General features: G+C 44.0%; 1 protein-coding gene across 1 annotated transcript; it reads right to left on the bottom strand.

Moving 5' to 3' along the window:
- Positions 1–2,145: 2,145 nt before the first annotated feature.
- Positions 2,146–16,469, bottom strand: disp3 (dispatched RND transporter family member 3). Its single transcript, XM_021621494.3, has 21 exons — positions 15,885–16,469; positions 10,994–12,016; positions 8,763–8,982; positions 8,398–8,534; positions 8,077–8,211; positions 7,793–7,953; positions 7,502–7,641; positions 7,269–7,360; positions 6,994–7,158; positions 6,630–6,791; positions 6,131–6,280; positions 5,863–5,999; positions 5,581–5,750; positions 5,347–5,477; positions 5,043–5,218; positions 4,819–4,945; positions 4,577–4,722; positions 4,296–4,455; positions 4,030–4,143; positions 3,625–3,797; positions 2,146–2,971 (listed from the first exon to the last, which is right to left on the bottom strand). Exons 2-21 carry the CDS (start codon positions 12,006–12,008, stop codon positions 2,612–2,614), a joined length of 4,071 nt encoding a protein of 1,356 aa, XP_021477169.3. The 5' UTR covers positions 12,009–12,016; positions 15,885–16,469; the 3' UTR covers positions 2,146–2,611.
- Between the last annotated feature and the right edge of the window lie 1,606 nt (positions 16,470–18,075).

The following is an 18,075-nucleotide window of genomic DNA, read 5'->3' as shown; positions in this document are numbered from 1 at the left end:
TGTGCCACCTCATCACTTGACTGCATGCGCCAATATGTACAGATTTCAGAGAAAATGAAACATATATTCAGCAATAATATGATCTTTGATCGCCAGTGCATTTCAGCAGTAGGATATCTCGAGACAGAGCGAACCGAGTATAGGGTTGTCGAATCATTCTAACTTTGTAATGGCAGTCAAAAGCCAAAATTGCTAAAATGCTAGATAACCTCCAACGAATGACAGATCAACTAGATTTTTCCAAATATAGGAGATGATTATGGGATACAGATAGCAGATCAGCTCATAAATAATGGGGAGATGAAGAGTGGAAATAGTTTAAATATCAAGGTAGGCGATCTTAACAGGGACCAACTCTTTCAAAAACATGAGTATCTACTCGCATACCGTTTGTTGATCACACAATCTCTACCAAAGCTCTCATTATGGGCAAATACCAGACTGCGCAGAGAAGATGGGGAAATGTTATAGAGGTATTTTGCCATGCATAGGTGAGACATTATTACATTTTTACATGGATCATTATTACATTTTTTATTCAACTTTTTATTTAACTAGGCAAGTCAGTTTAAGAACAAATTCTTATTTACAATTACGGCCAAACCCAGACGACGCGGGGTCAATTGTACGCCGCCCAATGGGACTACCAATCATGGCAGGTTGTAATACAGCCTGGATTCGAATCAAGGACTGTAGTGACGCATCTGGCACCGAGATGCAACGCCTTAGACAGCTGCGCCATTCGGGAGCCCAAATAATGCAACATATGGATTACAGAATAAAGTTAGGAATTTTCATGCATACAGGAGTTCGGATTTGGCGTTTCGGTGGTATTGGGACTGGATATGAAAATAGCCAAGGCTCTAGAATAGCCTCTGAATTGTGTCTGTGACAGAGCTGCCTAGTGAATTGTGCATAGATAGGCCTGTCAAATTCGTGCCTGTCTGAAGATTCACAATGACAGGTTTAAGAGCAGCCCAGCGAGGCTCATGTTCATTTCTAGGCTATAGCCTACTGTAAGGGTTTCCTGATGGTTATTACCTGCATTCGGCTCACTTGTGCAGTCCGGCAGTGTTAATTATGCGTTCGCTTTGCATTTATGGCGACTTTGTTTGAAGTAAATATGCTAGGCTAAAAGGCTTCCATGCGACAACCTGTTTGTATTTTGTGGAATTGCATATTGTACCAACTTTGGGGGAATTAAAAAAAAATAATTTCCCCATTACCCATGTTAATTCCTGGAGTAGGCCTACAGCTGCAGTACCTTTCATCCATGTTTTTACATCCCTCTAAATGTACATTTATCTGCCTTGTGGTGAATAACCTTATGACTCCTAACATTCTCTTTTGAACAATCATATAAGTGAAGAGAAATTGTATGTCATTTCAACCAAAAGGTCTGTGTTGACATTGAATCAATGTGGATAATTGATTGGATTTGCAAAAAGTCATCAATGTCAGGGAATGTTGTCATTTTTTTCACCCAACATTTAACCTAAACCCAATGAGAAAGTGATTTTTTTTGTTGATTTCACATTGAATTCCAGCCTGGTCTGATAGACTAGACATAACATAGTAAACTCAAATTAGTATGATACAGTAGTTCTTTTTGGCATGGGTTCGTATGGTTGCGAATGTCCAGCAACCCAAAGCTTGTGTGTTCGAATTTCATAAAGAACAACTTTAGTATTTTAGCTAATTAGCAACTTTGCAACTACTTAATATGTAACCAAACCTTAACCCTAACCTTAACCCCTAACCAGCATAGCTAATTTTAGCCACCTAGCTGACGCTAGCCACAACAAAATTCGTAACACCATACATTTTTATATATATTTTTTTGGACATATTGTACGAATTGCAATTCATAATATATCATATTAATTATCATTTGTAACATATCATACAAAATGGATGATGGAGATCCACAAATTAGTACATACCATAAGAAACATATCATACTAATTGCAGTGTCCTGGATTTCCGTGTCCTATGTGACATCTACCCCTAAGTCCAGGTTGTGAATTCATGTTAGTTGACAATTCAACCAAATGTAAATCAAAACTAGACATTGAACTGAGGTATGTACCCAGTGGGATGTGATATGAGTGATATCACCGGAATAAGGGAGTGCATGACACATTCTGGCTTGCATTTGTTTATGGTACAATACCTGTCTTTTTGGACCTCAAAGTGTGGTTTCAAACTGCCAGAGATGAGGTCAGTGCTAACAACAGCAGGTCAGAGAACAGTCAGTGATTTTACAGTCAGGAACAGAATAACGTGGACAATAGTACAATGTGGACTCAACCAGTATTTCGTTACCATTGTGTCATCTCCTTTCAGCAGTACGCTGCATCCACAGAAACCAAAGCATGTCCTGCAGACTACCTATTCTCAACAGACTATGTTCTGTTCTTTTGGGAAAAAAATGATTAAACTTTAAATCATCCACACAAAGAAATATCTACTTCCACAAGATGCTTTTACGTACATCTGAAACCTTCCACCTGCATTTATAGAACAATACTACACTGATGTTTAGACCGAGCCTTTTGGTTCTGCTTACAGAGGTAACAGTGACAGTAGTAGTTGTGTTATGTTTGTGGGGTCACATGGTGACTGCTGTGTGCCAGGTGACTGGTCCTAGTTGCCCTCCTGCCCAGCACAGGGCAGCGCCAAAGGCTGTGGTGCCCAGTACTGCCAGGCTGGCCTTCAGCACGGCACCAGGAGGCCTGTTGAAGTTGGCAGGGCCCATGGTGGCCAACATGGCTGCAGTCACAGTCAGGGTAAACAAGATGGACACTGCTGTGTTAATGGCCACAATTTGGCCAAACTTAGCAAAAGGCACGATGACACAGAAAAAGAGAGGGACTGTGGAGATCACGGTGGTGACAGCACTGGACACAATGGCAACTCCCACGTGGTTTACTGCATCTAGGGACCTTCTCTGCCTTTTAGCTGACAGGCTCTGAGAATGAAAAACAGATTGATAGAATGAGTCTTTTCTCTTTATGCATTATTTCCCTCAGGCTTATTTCATTAAATATGATGACTTTTAAAGGCCCTGTGGAGTCAAAAATGTGACTTTTCTGTGTTTATATAATTCCAAACTATGAGGTTGGAATAATACTGTGAAAATTATGATAATGCCCCTTTAGTGTAAGAGCAGTTTGAAAAGACAGCCTGTGTTGGAGGGTTGGAGATTTTTGGCCTGCCTGGTGATGTAAATTAGTCAATAGACCAATAAGAAACACTTCCAAACCTCTGACAATAACAGCACATTTTCAGTTTTCCCCTCCCTACTCAGACCACTCCCAGATAGTCCTAGCAAAATTCTTGCTTGAGAAATTGCTCTTTGCTCTTTGCTGAGAAGCTATTGTTGTTTGTTTTCAATGAAAATTGTAATAAAATAATCACAGTGAGGTACTAAATTGTTATCCAGAAATTATTTGATATTGAGATAAAAACGGCTGCAAAGGACCTTTTTAGGTAAACTGAATATTGTCGAGGCAAATCTTTAATTTACATAGTTTTACTCTCTTACAGTAGAATATATAAAGGAGTGAATTCAATACCTCTATGCCAGTTATAGATGATTATCAGATTATGTGTTGTATGTACCATAGTGTGTCCTGATGTGGCTGGTATGGTCTCCCCAGCTAGCAGGTAGCCCTCCACCAGGTGCAGGCAGTAGTCCACTGAGGAGCCCACAAGGATGGACAGAGAGATGGCCTCCACGGCCCCCAACTCCCAGCCCAGCCAGTACATGATGGCCACCACCAGACAGATGACCCCTGTATTTGGTCAGGAGCTCAATGTTGCACACTGACAGACAGATGACCCCTAACCCTCCCAAGGCTAAAACCACAGAAAATACAGTATGTACAGTACAACAGTTAATGACTTCCTCTTACATTATTCCCAATAACACTTCACTGCATCATATCTTATTATTGGAGACTTTTCTCTGCAGTCTATGTATAATGGGCCTATCTGATGACAAAGGTTGGATCAGCAGTGTCTTACCCAGGATGGTGAGGAGTATTGGCAGTAGCAGAAGCGGATGGGCAGTGAAAACAGACACAGCTGCCACACAGATGGCCAGGGACAGGAGCAGACTGCAGAGGGCGCTCTCGACACCTACAGAAAACCCACAGAGGAGGTAGTCAGTCAGCACAGGAAGGTTACATTCCCAGAAGGACTGAAATAATCTTTTAGATACATAAAAATGAAACATTTATTGATTGTGCCTTAGGTATGGAACAACTGTGTCCTCCGGCCTCTCCACTTGCCTATGATTTCCATAAAGATCTGCTTCCAGTGCTCACAGGTCTGGAAACCTCTCCGTAGAGCAGAGGACTCTGGGAGAGTCGAGAGCTGCTCTTGTAGGAAGGTCTCCCATTGGAGGAAGTCTGAGTGTGTCTGGAAAGAGGATTTCCCCTTGTAGGTGGTCTTGGGAACAGACAGATGAAAAATACATGGGCTCAGTTTCTGGCACAGATCTGGACTGGGCTACAACATTAACATTACATTAGAGGTGGTAGTATACACCACAGACAACCGTTGTACTCACAGACTCAAAGGCCATGGAGAGCCAGCTTACTCTGCCACCATGCGTCCCCACGACCCCATGGGACAGCTGGCCTGGCAGAAGGTTGGGCTCAGGGAGGGAGTGGCAGTCTGGGTTGAGTAAGGGCAGGATAGAAGAAAGCTTGTTGCCTAAGGGGGAGAGAGAGAGAGAATACATGTAACTCCTATCAAACATGGTTTATGTGTGCGGTTATATTTGTTAGACTGTGTCTCTGCAGTTGGTACCTGACGGTAGACACTGGGCTCCTCCCGGCTTCACAAGCTGTTTATTAGCACTGATAGCTTTACAGATTTGGCAGAGGTGTCCAATCTCTTGGAAGATATCGAAGTTTGGATCCAATATCACACTACCCTTTGGAGATCATTTTAGAACAAATCAATACCACTAAAACAGTATTGATTATTGAATTACACCTTATATCGTTATTGTCATGCAGTTGGCCTCTCACCATGTCCCCAATGACGTGGTTGTCTGTTCGTTGGGTGCGGTTGACTCCAAGTATTCCAAAAACCACAAACACCATCGCACCAGTGTCAACCAGAGGACGGACTGCTGGCTGGCCACAGCCACCTCCACTACAGGGGTTAAAACCAGAAGTCTTGGACCTTTTGGTTGAGGTGGAATCTTTGAAATAAGGTACAAATGAGGAAAAAAAGTAACTCCCTCACATTCATATTCAAACATTCAATAAACCAATGCAGAGCATTTATGCAGTTTTGATGTCTTCTGACTCCAGGTGCTCTCCCTCTTACCTGTGGGCAGTGGAATGTAGAAAGAGCCCTTTGTGGGTCCGTCAGGCCCGGAGCTGATCACACAGCCAGGTGGTTCTGCACACACTCGGCTGGGATGAGGACTCAGCTTGTGCTGGGCAAAGTACAACCTCCTGGGAGGCACAAGGAGCTCTGTCAACAACTTGCCCACAAAAAGCTTGACTGATTGACTAATTCACTATTCAGCCATCATCTGTCCCTCATCATTCCTCTTACCTGCTGTGCTGCTGCTCAGCCGATGCCACATAGAAGCTGAACTCTGACCTCCAGCCGTGGCGTGGATCACATGACTGGGAAGTGATCATCCAGCGAGGGTGGGGGTGGTACACACGGGACACACACACAGTCATGTGGGTGCTGAAGTTGCTGTGAGGTCCACTGTATGCCTGTTTAGAGACACCAGAAGCTATACTAAGTATATGATGGAGTTGGTTATCAAAGGTGAGATATTAGATCATAACCCAGAAATAGTGTGTTTATATTTGTGGGTCTCCTAACCTGAAAGGATGGAATTTCTCCTTGCCCGGCACTGAGGCTTTTCCAGGGCGATGGCACGCTGGTATTCAGAGAGAAGCGGTACAGAGTGATAGAAGCACCCACATCCAGCTTAGAGACATACACTGTCAACAGAGGCCCTGCCATGAAAGGATACAGTGAGTGGCAGCAGTAGAGAAATAGAGGCACACATTAAAACATTGCCAGAACATTGCCACGGATATATTCATGTGAATCCTCTTTGGATATATAATACCATTTTATCCAGTACCTGTTGTGATGGAGGATATGCTTGGTGTGATTGGGCTTTGTAGAGTTGAGTTTGAAGGGCTCTGTGTATGTTGCTGAGCGTGAAACCCAGGCATGGAGGGGGTTGTATGGGTAGGGCTGTGCAGAAGATGTGGTTTCTCCATGAACAGACCTGCAGGAAATATGACACTTCGATTCAACACTTCAAATCAAAGCCAAATGCTCAGCTGACCTTAATATCCTGATACATGCAATGGCCTGGGAGTGTTGTGAATGTGGGCACTGAACTCAAGCATGCAAATATCCGTAGGAAGAAAAATGTCATTGAGTCAGTTCTTATCAGGAGTCAACTGTAAATTAATATCCCAGTTTAAAATGAATTGTACCATGTCATATGAAGACATTTACAGCCAGACAGTTGCAGGACCTGGGTTTAAAGTTAATTTGGGTTTAAAGTAGTGGAATCGGTTTACTTTACACCCATCTGGGTTCCATTACACAGATCGATGGTGACGTCTCACCAGAGCACATGTGGCAAGAGATGCCCTGGGCACTGAGGTTGTTCCTCAGTCCCAGTAGAGTCTGAAGGTTGGTGTCTGGGCGAAATAGTAACGGGGCATGAGTAGCCGGCCGCAGGAGGCAGCAGCACCCAGCAGACAGCAGCAGGACCAGGATGTAGATGCCTATGGGCAGCAAGACAAAGACTGGCCTGTGAGAGAGCCAGGTCAGATGGGGTAGATCACTGAGGGGAGAGGCATTAGATTAAATTGCTTTTCTGTGAGGAAGAGCAAGGGATAGGCAATACAAAACACTTAAGTTGAAAAAGGCATATGGGCATCATGAGATGTGATTTTCCCAGCCCCTGCAGACAGACAGAGCCCTTACCTAGAATGACTTTGCGTTTCTCCACGGCTGGCTCTGCCACCCAGTGCCTCAGAGCCCACTGAAGGTTAGCGCTGACCACGCCTGCAGTCCCCCGCCCTGGGGGTGAGAGCGAGGTCTCCACTGACAGGGACAAAATGGCTGCATCTACATCAGTGTCACAGGAGCCTAGATGGGACAGGATGAGACAGAGAGGGGGGATGAATAGTGTCAGGACTCTAGTACCTTTCATTCTCCTGCCATTTATTTATGCAGCTCTGTCCAGATCAGTATCTCACCTGGCTCCATCTCCACCGACAGGAGGGCCACATCTTCATCCTCATCTGACAAAGGACTGTGACTAACTGACAGTCCTGTAAGTGCTTTCCACCTTTAAAATAAAGTGCATCAGAGAGATGCAGCTTTAGATCCTCACTTTGTTCATAGTAGGAAAACAGAATGAAAAGGCAAGCAGCACAACAGTAGGAACTCTGTTCTCTAGCAAAAAAAAGGAGGAAAGATGGAATCACACCACTTGAGACAGGTGTTCTCCTGGGGGTCAACACACTGGGTCCAGATACACAGGGCAGCGGGCATGAGGATGGACACCCAGAGCCAGCAGCAGCTGACAATGAGGGCCATGAACAGGCCAAAGTCATGCACTGCCGGAATCTGTTTGTAAGGGTAAAAGACCTCAATATCACAATACATTTACATTCTACTTTTCATATTGATACATACTGTATACAGACAGTTTGACCTCAGAGCTATTCATTCCCTTTGGAAGGATTATGCGATATGGCCTGACAATATTTCTGAGTACCTGTGAGAAGGTGTTAGCAGCGTAGGCAGCTGCGGTGGTGAAGGAGGTGAGAAAGGTGGCTCGGCCAGCAGTTTTCACTGTGTACATCATCCTCTGCACCGGGTGGACCAAGTGGGAAGCCTGTCTGAAGGTACTGATGAACACAAACACATCATCCACACCTGGAGAACAGTAAGAGGGGAAACAGAGTAAAGAGCGGCATGTTACCTGTAACAAAGATGTTGTTTCTCAACCAGTTTGACCATGAGAGAAATTCTAGAGTATATTTTAATATTGTCACTAACCAATGCCAATGATCACAAAGGCTGCAACTCCATTGAGGATGCCAAGGTATCTCACCCCAAAGACCACATGGTAGAGGAAGAGAGCCACCTGGCAGCTCAGACCAATGCTAGTGAGCCCAAAGAATGTCAGGAACACTGTAGAGACGCACCAAATAGACTGGGTGGGAGACCTCATGTTCATGTGGTATCAAAATTCTAAGAATAAGATACTTATGCTAGCTTTTATCAGATACTATGTATGACAGCAAATTAAGTATAGGAAATGTTAGAATAACATGCATGTAATATCCAATGCAGGTGTGAGAGTGCATGGGAAATTACCTGAGAAGGAGGTGAGGACATAGACCAGTAGAGTGATGCAGCCCCCACTGATCAGCGCCAGCAACATGTCTCTGTGGAAGGTCTGTCTCACCTCGTTATCAAACAGCTCTGTGCCCCCATACAGCACCTTCACCTGGCTGGCATCACACAAACCCAAAGACGTTCGTAGTCAGAAAGAGGGAATGGAAGAATAATGTGTGGGTGTCATGAAAGGAGGTACTCTTTTGATGTGCTTAATTTCAATTGGTCTGGAAAGCGGAGACAATATTTACAAAGTCAAGTCTTGGGGGCAATGAAGAACAACATCAGTTAATCTCAATATTGATGGCTCTTTTGTTTTTTAGAGTTTATAAGCCATAGCCCACCTGGTGGACTGCTGAGCCAGGATGTCAGCGTACTGAACCACAAAGTTCCTGAAGCGCTGTCTCTGCTCCTCAGGCCGGTCCTGGAGGGAGTAGTATGAGGGCAGCGGAGCTCCGAATTGGATCTCACTGCGCAGAAGAGAGGAGGAGAGCCGGTCAGGGGCCAGACTCTCATCCACATACCAGTAGAACTGTGGGTGGGTAATCGCTAGACTCAGAGCACCTGGGAACAGAAACACAAGTGAAGATCAAAGTGGTAGTCACTGCCAGATCCCTCTGATGTTTCAATTGACCTCCCAAAATAAAAATGAAGGACAAGCTCCCTACTTAATCATGCAGAGCAGTGACTATACCAGTGGAGGCTCCTCAGAGGAGGAAAGGGAGGACCATCCTCTGTGATAATAAAAATCGGAAAACATAAAAAAAAGTTTGTGTTTTTAGATAAAACTATACTAAATATAATCACGTCACCAAATAATGTACTAAAACACACTATTTTGCAATGAAGGTCTACAGTAGCCTCAACAGCACTCTCTGGGGTAGCACCATATTGTAGCTGGAGGACAGCTCAATTCCGTCCTCCTCTGGGTAGATTGACTTCAATACAAAACCTAGGAGGCTCATGGTTCTCACCCCCTTCAATAAACTTACATAGTAATTATGAAAACGTCCTCCAACCTATAAGAGCTCTTTTGCAGCATGAACTGACATGTTGTCCACCCAATCAAAGGATCAGAGAATGAATCTAGTGCTGAAAGCATAAGGTACAGCTAGCTAACACTGCAGTGGATAAAATCTAATAAAATGTTATTTGTCACATAATACAACCTTATGCTTGCGTACAAGCTCTTAACCAACAATGCAGTTCAATAAATGAAGTAAAAAATAAAATAAAAAGTTATACAATAAAATAACAATAACGAGGCTATATAAAGGGGGTACCGCTACTGAGGTAATGTGCGTGTAGGTAAAGGTAAAGTGACTATGCATAGATAATATGCAGTGAGTAGCAGCGGCGTAAAAAAAGGAGGGGGGTCGATGTAAATAGTCCGGGTGGCCATTTGATTAATTGTTCAGCAGTCTTATGGCTTGGGGATAGAAGCTGCTAAGGAGCCTTTTGGGCCTAGACTTGGAGCTTCGGTAGTGCTTGCCGTGTGGTAGCAGAGAGAACAGTCTATGACTTGGGTGACTGAAGACTGAATTTTTGTGGTTAGTAGTTAACTCAAAGAGAGAGAAAGACAATAGTTGAACAGTTTTGAACAAATACATTTCTTCCCAAAATGGAGAAGCAAGAGAGAGAGAGAGAAAGTGCCATTTTTCAATTTCAGTTTCACTTACTTAGCTAGCTAATGCAGCTAATGTTATTTAGTTTTGCCTATTGTTATTTAGTTTTGCCTACCCTGCTCAGACAGAGGGATGCTATGTTAGCTAGCTGGCTATGACTATCCCAACACAACACGGGAAATCCTCCAAGTCAAGGTAAGCTTTTGGTATTCCACTGGGGCCTGCCGGTGTAACTGCTTACTGACTGTACACTGTAACGTCACTGCATGATTATAGCGGGTTAACTAACATGTTAGTTTTATTAGCTATGCTGACTATGATGTTGCTTTATTTAATATGGAGATAACGATGTAGACTGTGTGTAGCGGTTATGATATGGTTTGGCTTGGAAAGGTGTTTTTGCCTGGTCACATACAGCTTATGTGTTGTGCATTGAAGTCCACAAGCAAAGGGACAAGGGGAGAGGAGGAAAGCGCATAGATGCATGAAGGAATACAACGTGGCTGCTATGAAAGGGAACTATGTTTACACATGATATGGGGTGTATTTATTCTGCCGAAAAACGTTTCTTAAATGGAAGCAAGCGGAACAAAACGGGTATGAACAGACCTGAATTTGTCCAATAGAAACTGTTGGACTAATGTTTGCACCCTACTGTATATCAGCTCGACCTGTGTGCATCTACATTGTAAACTTTCATTCATAGGCTAGGTTGTAGCAACCTCATGATGGATATAGGGAAAAGTAGAGTATCATGTAGTATATTAAACCTATCACAGTTACATTGAACTGGGTGAATGGAATATGAATGACAGTCATCCAATATGCTGTAATAGAAATAAGGCCATACCCATGAAGAAAAAACAAATGTCTTTGCGGATCTTAAACGGCATTGATCGCCACTGGACTGTACCTACAGTAATGCCACGTTTTATGAACCTCAGACTCACCATGGATGTCAGCCAGGTCAGGTCCCATGCCATCATAGTAGATCCTGCCTCCCCGTTCACTGGGGAAGAGGTAGGAGAGGAGGGAGCTTGGAGGGGAGCAGTAGGAGGGACCCAGGGGCAGGTCTCTCAGGACCTCCAGAGGCTTCCAACAGAACTGGTGGAACTGGGGGTGCTGCATGAGCAGGTGCTCTATGTGGTGGATGGTGCGGAGACGCTCTGGGGTGAAGATGTTGTTGTCCCCCCCACCCTGAGCTACAAACACCAGCTCCATCCGCCACAGGGCTTGGCTCTGCAGGTATGAGTAGTTGGGAGCAAACCTGCGCATCCTAGTGCGAGATCTCTCACTGTCTCTGTCGCCCTCTTCCCCTTTGGACTCATGACTCTCAGATTTTCCTAAGTTAGTTGTATTTTTATCCTCCTCTCTTATCTTTGCTTTACCAGCCCTTGCCTCTATATGCCTCTCAGTCTCTTGCTGACTCAGGGCAACTCCTCTCTGTTGCATAACTACTCTTTTGAACGTGTGGTTTTTCAGAGATTTCGAATTCAGCCCCCCGTGTGATGTCCAGTTGGATGCTTCATCTCCCTGCCTACCCAGTCTGTCCAACAGCAGCTCCTGTAGAGCAGTGAAGTCATAGTGGTTCACGTCACGCCTGCGTCTGTCCCAGGACCCCAACTGAGTCTTTATGGCAATGGTGAGTGCATCAAACCGCTCAGCGGAGAAGTGGCTGTGAACCTCAAAGGCACTGTAGGAAAGGTCTATGTCCAATGGGGGGCAGTATAGGAACATGTAGGCAGAGAGGGCACAGGGAAGAAAGACTCCAACTCCCAGGACCACCCCACTCACCCAGGGCTGTGTGTAGACCCAGCCCACCGCCCCCCACACTATGCTGCCTCCAGTGGTGCTGCTCCCCCCATTAATCTGTGTATCGGACTCCCCATCTTCCTCGTCCTGCTCCTCTTCCTCCTCAGCATCCCAGCTGCTCTGGAATAACAACGGCTCGTCTTCTAAGTCCATGGCAGCACCTGTCAAACACACAGTACTTCATCATCACTCACTTTCCTAATGTAAATCCTCTTCTGTCCTTGTACATGAAAACATAGACCTAAACTATAGGTGATTTACAGAGCAAACATAATAGTGGTTTCAGGATATTCTGCAGTACACAGCCAACAAGGGCACAACAATTAAATATGTCCCTCAACAGCCAAGACACACAGGGTTCCTATTCAGCTCACAGAAAAGTAAAGGGGAGAATTTAGGAAGAAGATGGACCTTGTCTCAAGGGCCCAAAGCAGTATATGGTCTGCTAAGCCCACCATTTAAGATGCTGAATTGTGGCTGGGGGCTTAGAGAGAGTACTGGCTGCAATTTGATTCCTCTCACTCCTTCCTTCAGTGTGTGCGAAAACCATCTCCCCTTGAGTGCTCGGTGGTGTCCTTGTCCATATCAGCAGTCGACTTGGGTTCGGCTGATCTGCAGCAAATTAAATCATCTCACTTGTCTAATTACTGACAGGGGAGAGAGGTGTGGAATGTAAGATAGAGGTGTGGAATATGTTAGGTGTTTTATGCCTGGTGATAGACAGCTTCTGCCTGATCGTGTCAAACTATTGTTCCTGCCTCTTCTCACTCCGCTGCAACCACAAGATAATGCAGTGACTTGGTATTCAAGTGGAAATAGTCGTGTTAAAGGAAAATTGGCAAGTCATCGACTATCTTTAAAATAGAGCTCAAGGGTCATCTAGGTGGGGCAAGGGAGGCCAAAAGAGCGGGAGCATCTGTCTTCAGCCTGGGTCTTGAATATTTACATTTCTGATAAGGTAAGTGTGTTTGGATCGACTGTTAATTTGGTGGTTAAGTAAACCTATGGCCATTGATCAAGAACCAAGATAGGCATTATGATAATTTGTGTAATTAGCTGTTATCAGCTGTAGTAGGCTATCTATTCAGATTTGCAGCTGCAATTGCACATAGCCACAAATACACTATATCCAAGGAGATCACCATGACAATGGGCTCCTGAGTGGTGCAGCTGTCTAAGGCACTGCATCTCAGTGCAAGAGGCATCACTACAGTTCCTGGTTCGAATCCAGGCTGTATCACATCTGGCCGTGTTTGGGAGTCCCATAGCGCACAATTGGCCCACCATCGTCCGGGTTTGGCCGGTGTAGGCCATCATTGTAAATAATAATTTGTTCTTAACTGACCTTCCTAGTTAAATAAAGGTAAAAGAAAAATAATAATTAAAGAAAAATATTAAATAAAACATTTTTTAAATAAATAGAGCCCACCCAATGCCATGCCATTGTTCAAGACACAGTTGGACACCAATGTTCGTGTTCACTGAGAGAACAGAGCAGTTGAACATCTGTCTGCACTGGGAAAACATCTGGGTCTGCAACCCCTTCAGAGGACAAATTTATTAGACACAAGATCAGTCCGTTGGGAGGGGAGAAGAAGAGGGTATAGAAGAGAGAGGAAGGGAGGGAGAGAAAGGGGGGGGAAGGGAGGGGAATGGAGGACCTTAGGCTGCAACAGTCACCCATCAACAAATGATGATCTCCTGTGTGATAAAAGGCAGCTTTGTGCTGTTTGATATTCAAGGCAGTCTAAATCCGCTAGCTCTGTACATTTCCATAACTGCCTTGTTTGTCTCCACATCCCTGGAATATCTGATCAGTTGTCGTGAGACACCATGCTGGCCCCTCATACTTACACCACTCATCAAAGACTGTTATGCTATTAAAGCAACGTTGTGCATTTCATGTTAATGGTCGTTTGCTGGTTGAGTGCACCGTTACACAGACATAGTGTAAAGTAGACCCTCCCTGGCTCCCTCCACCAACAGGCAGATTACTGCCATGCCTCCTACAGTAATCTGTCTCTGACAGGCTCCTGGGACACATCATTTTCCCCTGTTAATGAATTCAGCTGTGCCGCTTTGCCAACCATACGATATCTAATGTACATTAATTATGAGAGAAGCCTCAACTGCAGGGTAACGCTCCCAGTGCTGAACCGAGAATGAGGAATGTGTTGACAAGCTGAGAGAATCGTTCAACTTTTCTATTTATTCTCAGTGCTTGAGAGCGGAGGGAGTCAATTTAGACTGTGCAGGTGGGGAATAAAAATAGAAGGGAACTTGGTGAAGACTGGCTTTATGGACAACAAAAGCATTCTCCCATCTGTTTCAATCAGCATGATTCGGGAACTCTTTATCCTTCTAGTCTTACTCACTCCTTGGTCTGACATTTAGTTTCAGGCCCATATTGTAGAGCTGCTGTCCAGTAGAATTTATAGATTATTTTCAACTACAGATTTTCCACAGCAAAAATACATGAATTTGATGAGGTCGATAATTTTTTACATTATTGACAATGCTGTGATATACCAATTGCCCTGATACAACTAATCAAAAAGAAATGTGTTCTGTCCTTGTCTATTAATGTAATGTATTATGTCAGGTCTTATGTTTGTGTGACCCCCAGGAAGAGTAGCTGCTGCTTTAGCAACAACTAATGGGGATCCTAATAAAATACCAAAATACCAACTCATATCCTTATGTGAATAAACTTTCTAAAGAACTCAATATGTAACTGTTCCACAGACCAAATGCTAGTTTTTTGAGTTGACTTTGGAGTGTGAAGCGCCAAAGACCAGGGTTGAATGTAAGTTGGTGACTATTGCAGTTGTGTAGCAGTGTGCTGTTTTCTTGGTACTGTGCAAACTGTGTTAGTCTCATGTGGACCTGATGTGATACTATAAACACTCTCAGCATGCCATCCAACTAACTAACAGGCGTATAAAGCTTTTCTTTCTTACTTTCTGTGTGTGTGTGTGTGTGTGTGTGTGTGTGTGTGTGTGTGTGTGTGTGTGTGTGTGTGTGTGTGTGTGTGTGTGTGTGTGTGTGTGTGTGTGTGTGTGTGTGTGTGTGTGTGTGTGTGTGTGTGTGTGTGTGTGTGTGTGTGTGTGTGTGTGTGTGTGTGTGTGTGTGTACAAGCATATCGAAAGGTGGGGGTAAGGGGGGTACATAACCTTCCTTACTGACAACAGCTAAAAATAGTACACTCCCCTCTGCTTTCCTTCCTCCCCTCCTTCCCTCTTGTTTCATCCTCCCTCCATCTCATCCAATATGGATTTCACACTGTTTCTCCTGCCCCACAGATTCAGCATGGTGTAATTTCACAGAGCATGCAACACCATTTAATACAGGGACATTCATCTCAGCCCAACACTCCAAAAAATAGACATTGCTTATGTATGAGCACTGAGTATCACTACAGGAGAATCACTGAGGGCGATGCCTCTATTCTTCACATATCCCCAGGATATAAAGGTTCAGCACAGTGCAAGTGTTAAGACCTCACGCTCTCATGCTCCTTTTGCACCTAATGATAGTAATTTGTTTGATATTTGCATACATGGATGACCCCCTCAACAAATACAAGTGCTGTAAACCTGAAGTTGAAAGCTCACTATTGCTGCTACACTTGTGTGAGAGATGGTGGGTGATTGCAAAAGACAGAATGATTGCCTGGAGATCTACAGGGCAATTTCCTTCAATCTAAGAATTCAAATGCAATACCATGTGAAGTTTGACAACAGACGAAACCAATGCAATCTTTGCCTGGTCCTGGGTTTCTTCAGAGGTCTCTGAAACTTCTCTATCCACCTGAGAGCTCAATTTACTGCAGCTGTGCTCCTCAGAAGCTGCAGGCAGAATTGACCTTTTGCTGCCACCTATTGACTGTGTTATTTGGCTTAGTAAATGAGAGAATGACAGGATAATGCCATGCTCAGTTGTTGTTGTGGTGTGTAGTTGATTATTTAAGCATCTGTAATATCTAAACAAAATATACATTTAGTGTATGGCAGAGCTGGGGAACCTTACCTGAGCTTGATGAGTAGAGGTATGATCTGATGGGATGTGCAGCCCTATGGGGTCCTCTTCTGAGGATGCAAACCTATGCTGAACAATTTCATTTCAAACTTGTTCTCCAGATGCTCTCTTAATTTTCTCTGTTGATCCGTTTTATTTTCATAGTACTCTAGCTGCACGAGGGAGAGCGACTGCACCTCAGAACAGCCTCTCCTACACAAGATTTATGAGATCTTTAATTTGCTTAATAAGTCTTGTCTATCATCATTTTTTGTTTTCTCCCTTTCTGCCTTTCTCTTTCTCTCTTCCCTCCCTCCTCTGTGCCTGGTTGTCCAGGCGACCGAGTCAGTGAGAGTATCAGTTCTTTCACTCTCCCAGCAGCTCCTCTCTCTCAATGCTTTGTTCAAGCTCCTCTCTTGACTGACTCACCAATGGGGAGAGGAGGGGAGGAGAGCACAGCCCTGAGCATCAAGGAGACTATGTCTGACAGGGATACATCTCATCGCAGCCTAACAGGTAAAGAAGAAAAAGGACTGACTCTGATTCAAGCTCTATTTGTCAGGAAACACGTGCCTAAAATGAAGGTTTTGCCAGGAGGCTGCAGCAGAGTCCCCCTCTAGTTTGAAGAGGATTTTGTTGGTATAGTCTGGCTGGGGCTCTGTGAGGAGGAAAGGGGTAGGAGGGGGGGTAGTAGAGGAGGTAGACCAGAGTAACTGGATACAGTGGAAGACGAGGTGTAGGCCATATAATTTCCACCCCAGGAATCTGAGCCCTTTAAACATCTCTTATTGTTTTGCTCCCCAATTCCCTGCTGCATTCATATCTAATGAATTTTGTTAAATGCAACTCTCAGAATTTTTTAATCGATTTTTTATTGAACCTTTATTTAACTAGGCAAGTCAGTTAAGAACAAATTCTTATTTACAATGACAGCCTACCCCGGCCAAACTCTCCCCTAACCCGGAAGATGCTGGCCAATTGTGCGCCGCCCTATGGGACTCCCAGTCGTGATACAGCCCGGGATTGAACCAGGGTCTGTAGTGATGCCTCTAGCAGTGCCTTAGACCGCTGCGCCACTCTGAGCTTATTCAACATGAAATTCCATTTGTGATTGAGGTTATTTAGTAGGCTGCTATGATTGAATAATATGGTCAGATAGGGCTGCTTGCTGTCACATCACTTTTCTTTGTTACGATACAGTGATGGTTTTACATATTCTCTCCACTGTTTACTCAGCTGATTGTGCCCATTTGTCCATGTACTGATACACTACACTGGGCGTAGACCTACACTACCGTTCAAAAGTTTGGGGCCACAGCTTTCCTTTCAAAAACAAGGACATTTCTAACTTTTTGTTCATTAAAATAATATCAAATTGATCAGAAATACAGCGTTGACAATGTTAATGTTGGAAATGACTATTGTAGCTGGAAATGGCAGATTTTTTATGGAATATCTACATAGGCGTACAGAGGCCCATTATCAGCAACCATCACTCCTGTGTTCTAATGGCATGTTGTGTTAGCTAATCCAAGTTTATAATTTTAAAAGGTTAATTGATCATTAGAAAACCCTTTTAGAATTATGTTAGCACAGCTGAGAACAGTTGTGCTGATTAAAGAAGGACAGTTTTGTTGATTCTTTAGACTAGTTGAGTATCTGGAGCATCAGCATTTGTGGGTTCGATTACAGGCTCAAAATGGCCAGAAACAAAGAACTTTCTTCTGAAACTCATCAGTCTATTCTTGTTCTGAGCAATGAAGGCTATTCCATACAAGAAATTGCCAAGAATCTGAAGATCTCGTACAACGCTGTGTACTACTCCCAGAGCATTGCGAACTGTCTCTAACCAGAATAGAAAGAGGAGTGGGAGGCCCCGGTGCACAACTGAGCAAGAGGACAGGTACATTAGAGTAGATAGTAAATAGAGTAGAGTAAATAGTATGCGCAAAACACCAGTCTCAACATCAACAGTGAAGAGGCGACTCCGGATGCTGGCCTTCTAGGCAGAGTTGCAAAGAAAAAGCCATATCTCAGACTGGCCAATAAAAAGAAAATATTAAGATGGGCAAAATAACACAGACAATGGACAGAAGAACTCTGCCTAGAAGGCCAGCATCCCGGAGTCGCCTCTTCACTGTTGACGTTGAGACTGGTGTTTTGCGGGTACTATTTAATGAAGCTGCCGGTATTCCCATATTCT

This window comes from Oncorhynchus mykiss, chromosome 11 (genome assembly GCF_057628025.1).
Source record: "Oncorhynchus mykiss isolate SJ-2025 chromosome 11, ASM5762802v1, whole genome shotgun sequence".
NCBI classification, from domain to species: Eukaryota; Metazoa; Chordata; class Actinopteri; order Salmoniformes; family Salmonidae; genus Oncorhynchus; species Oncorhynchus mykiss.
Note: the sequence above shows the minus strand (reverse complement) of the source record. Positions and strands in the feature narration are given on the sequence as shown.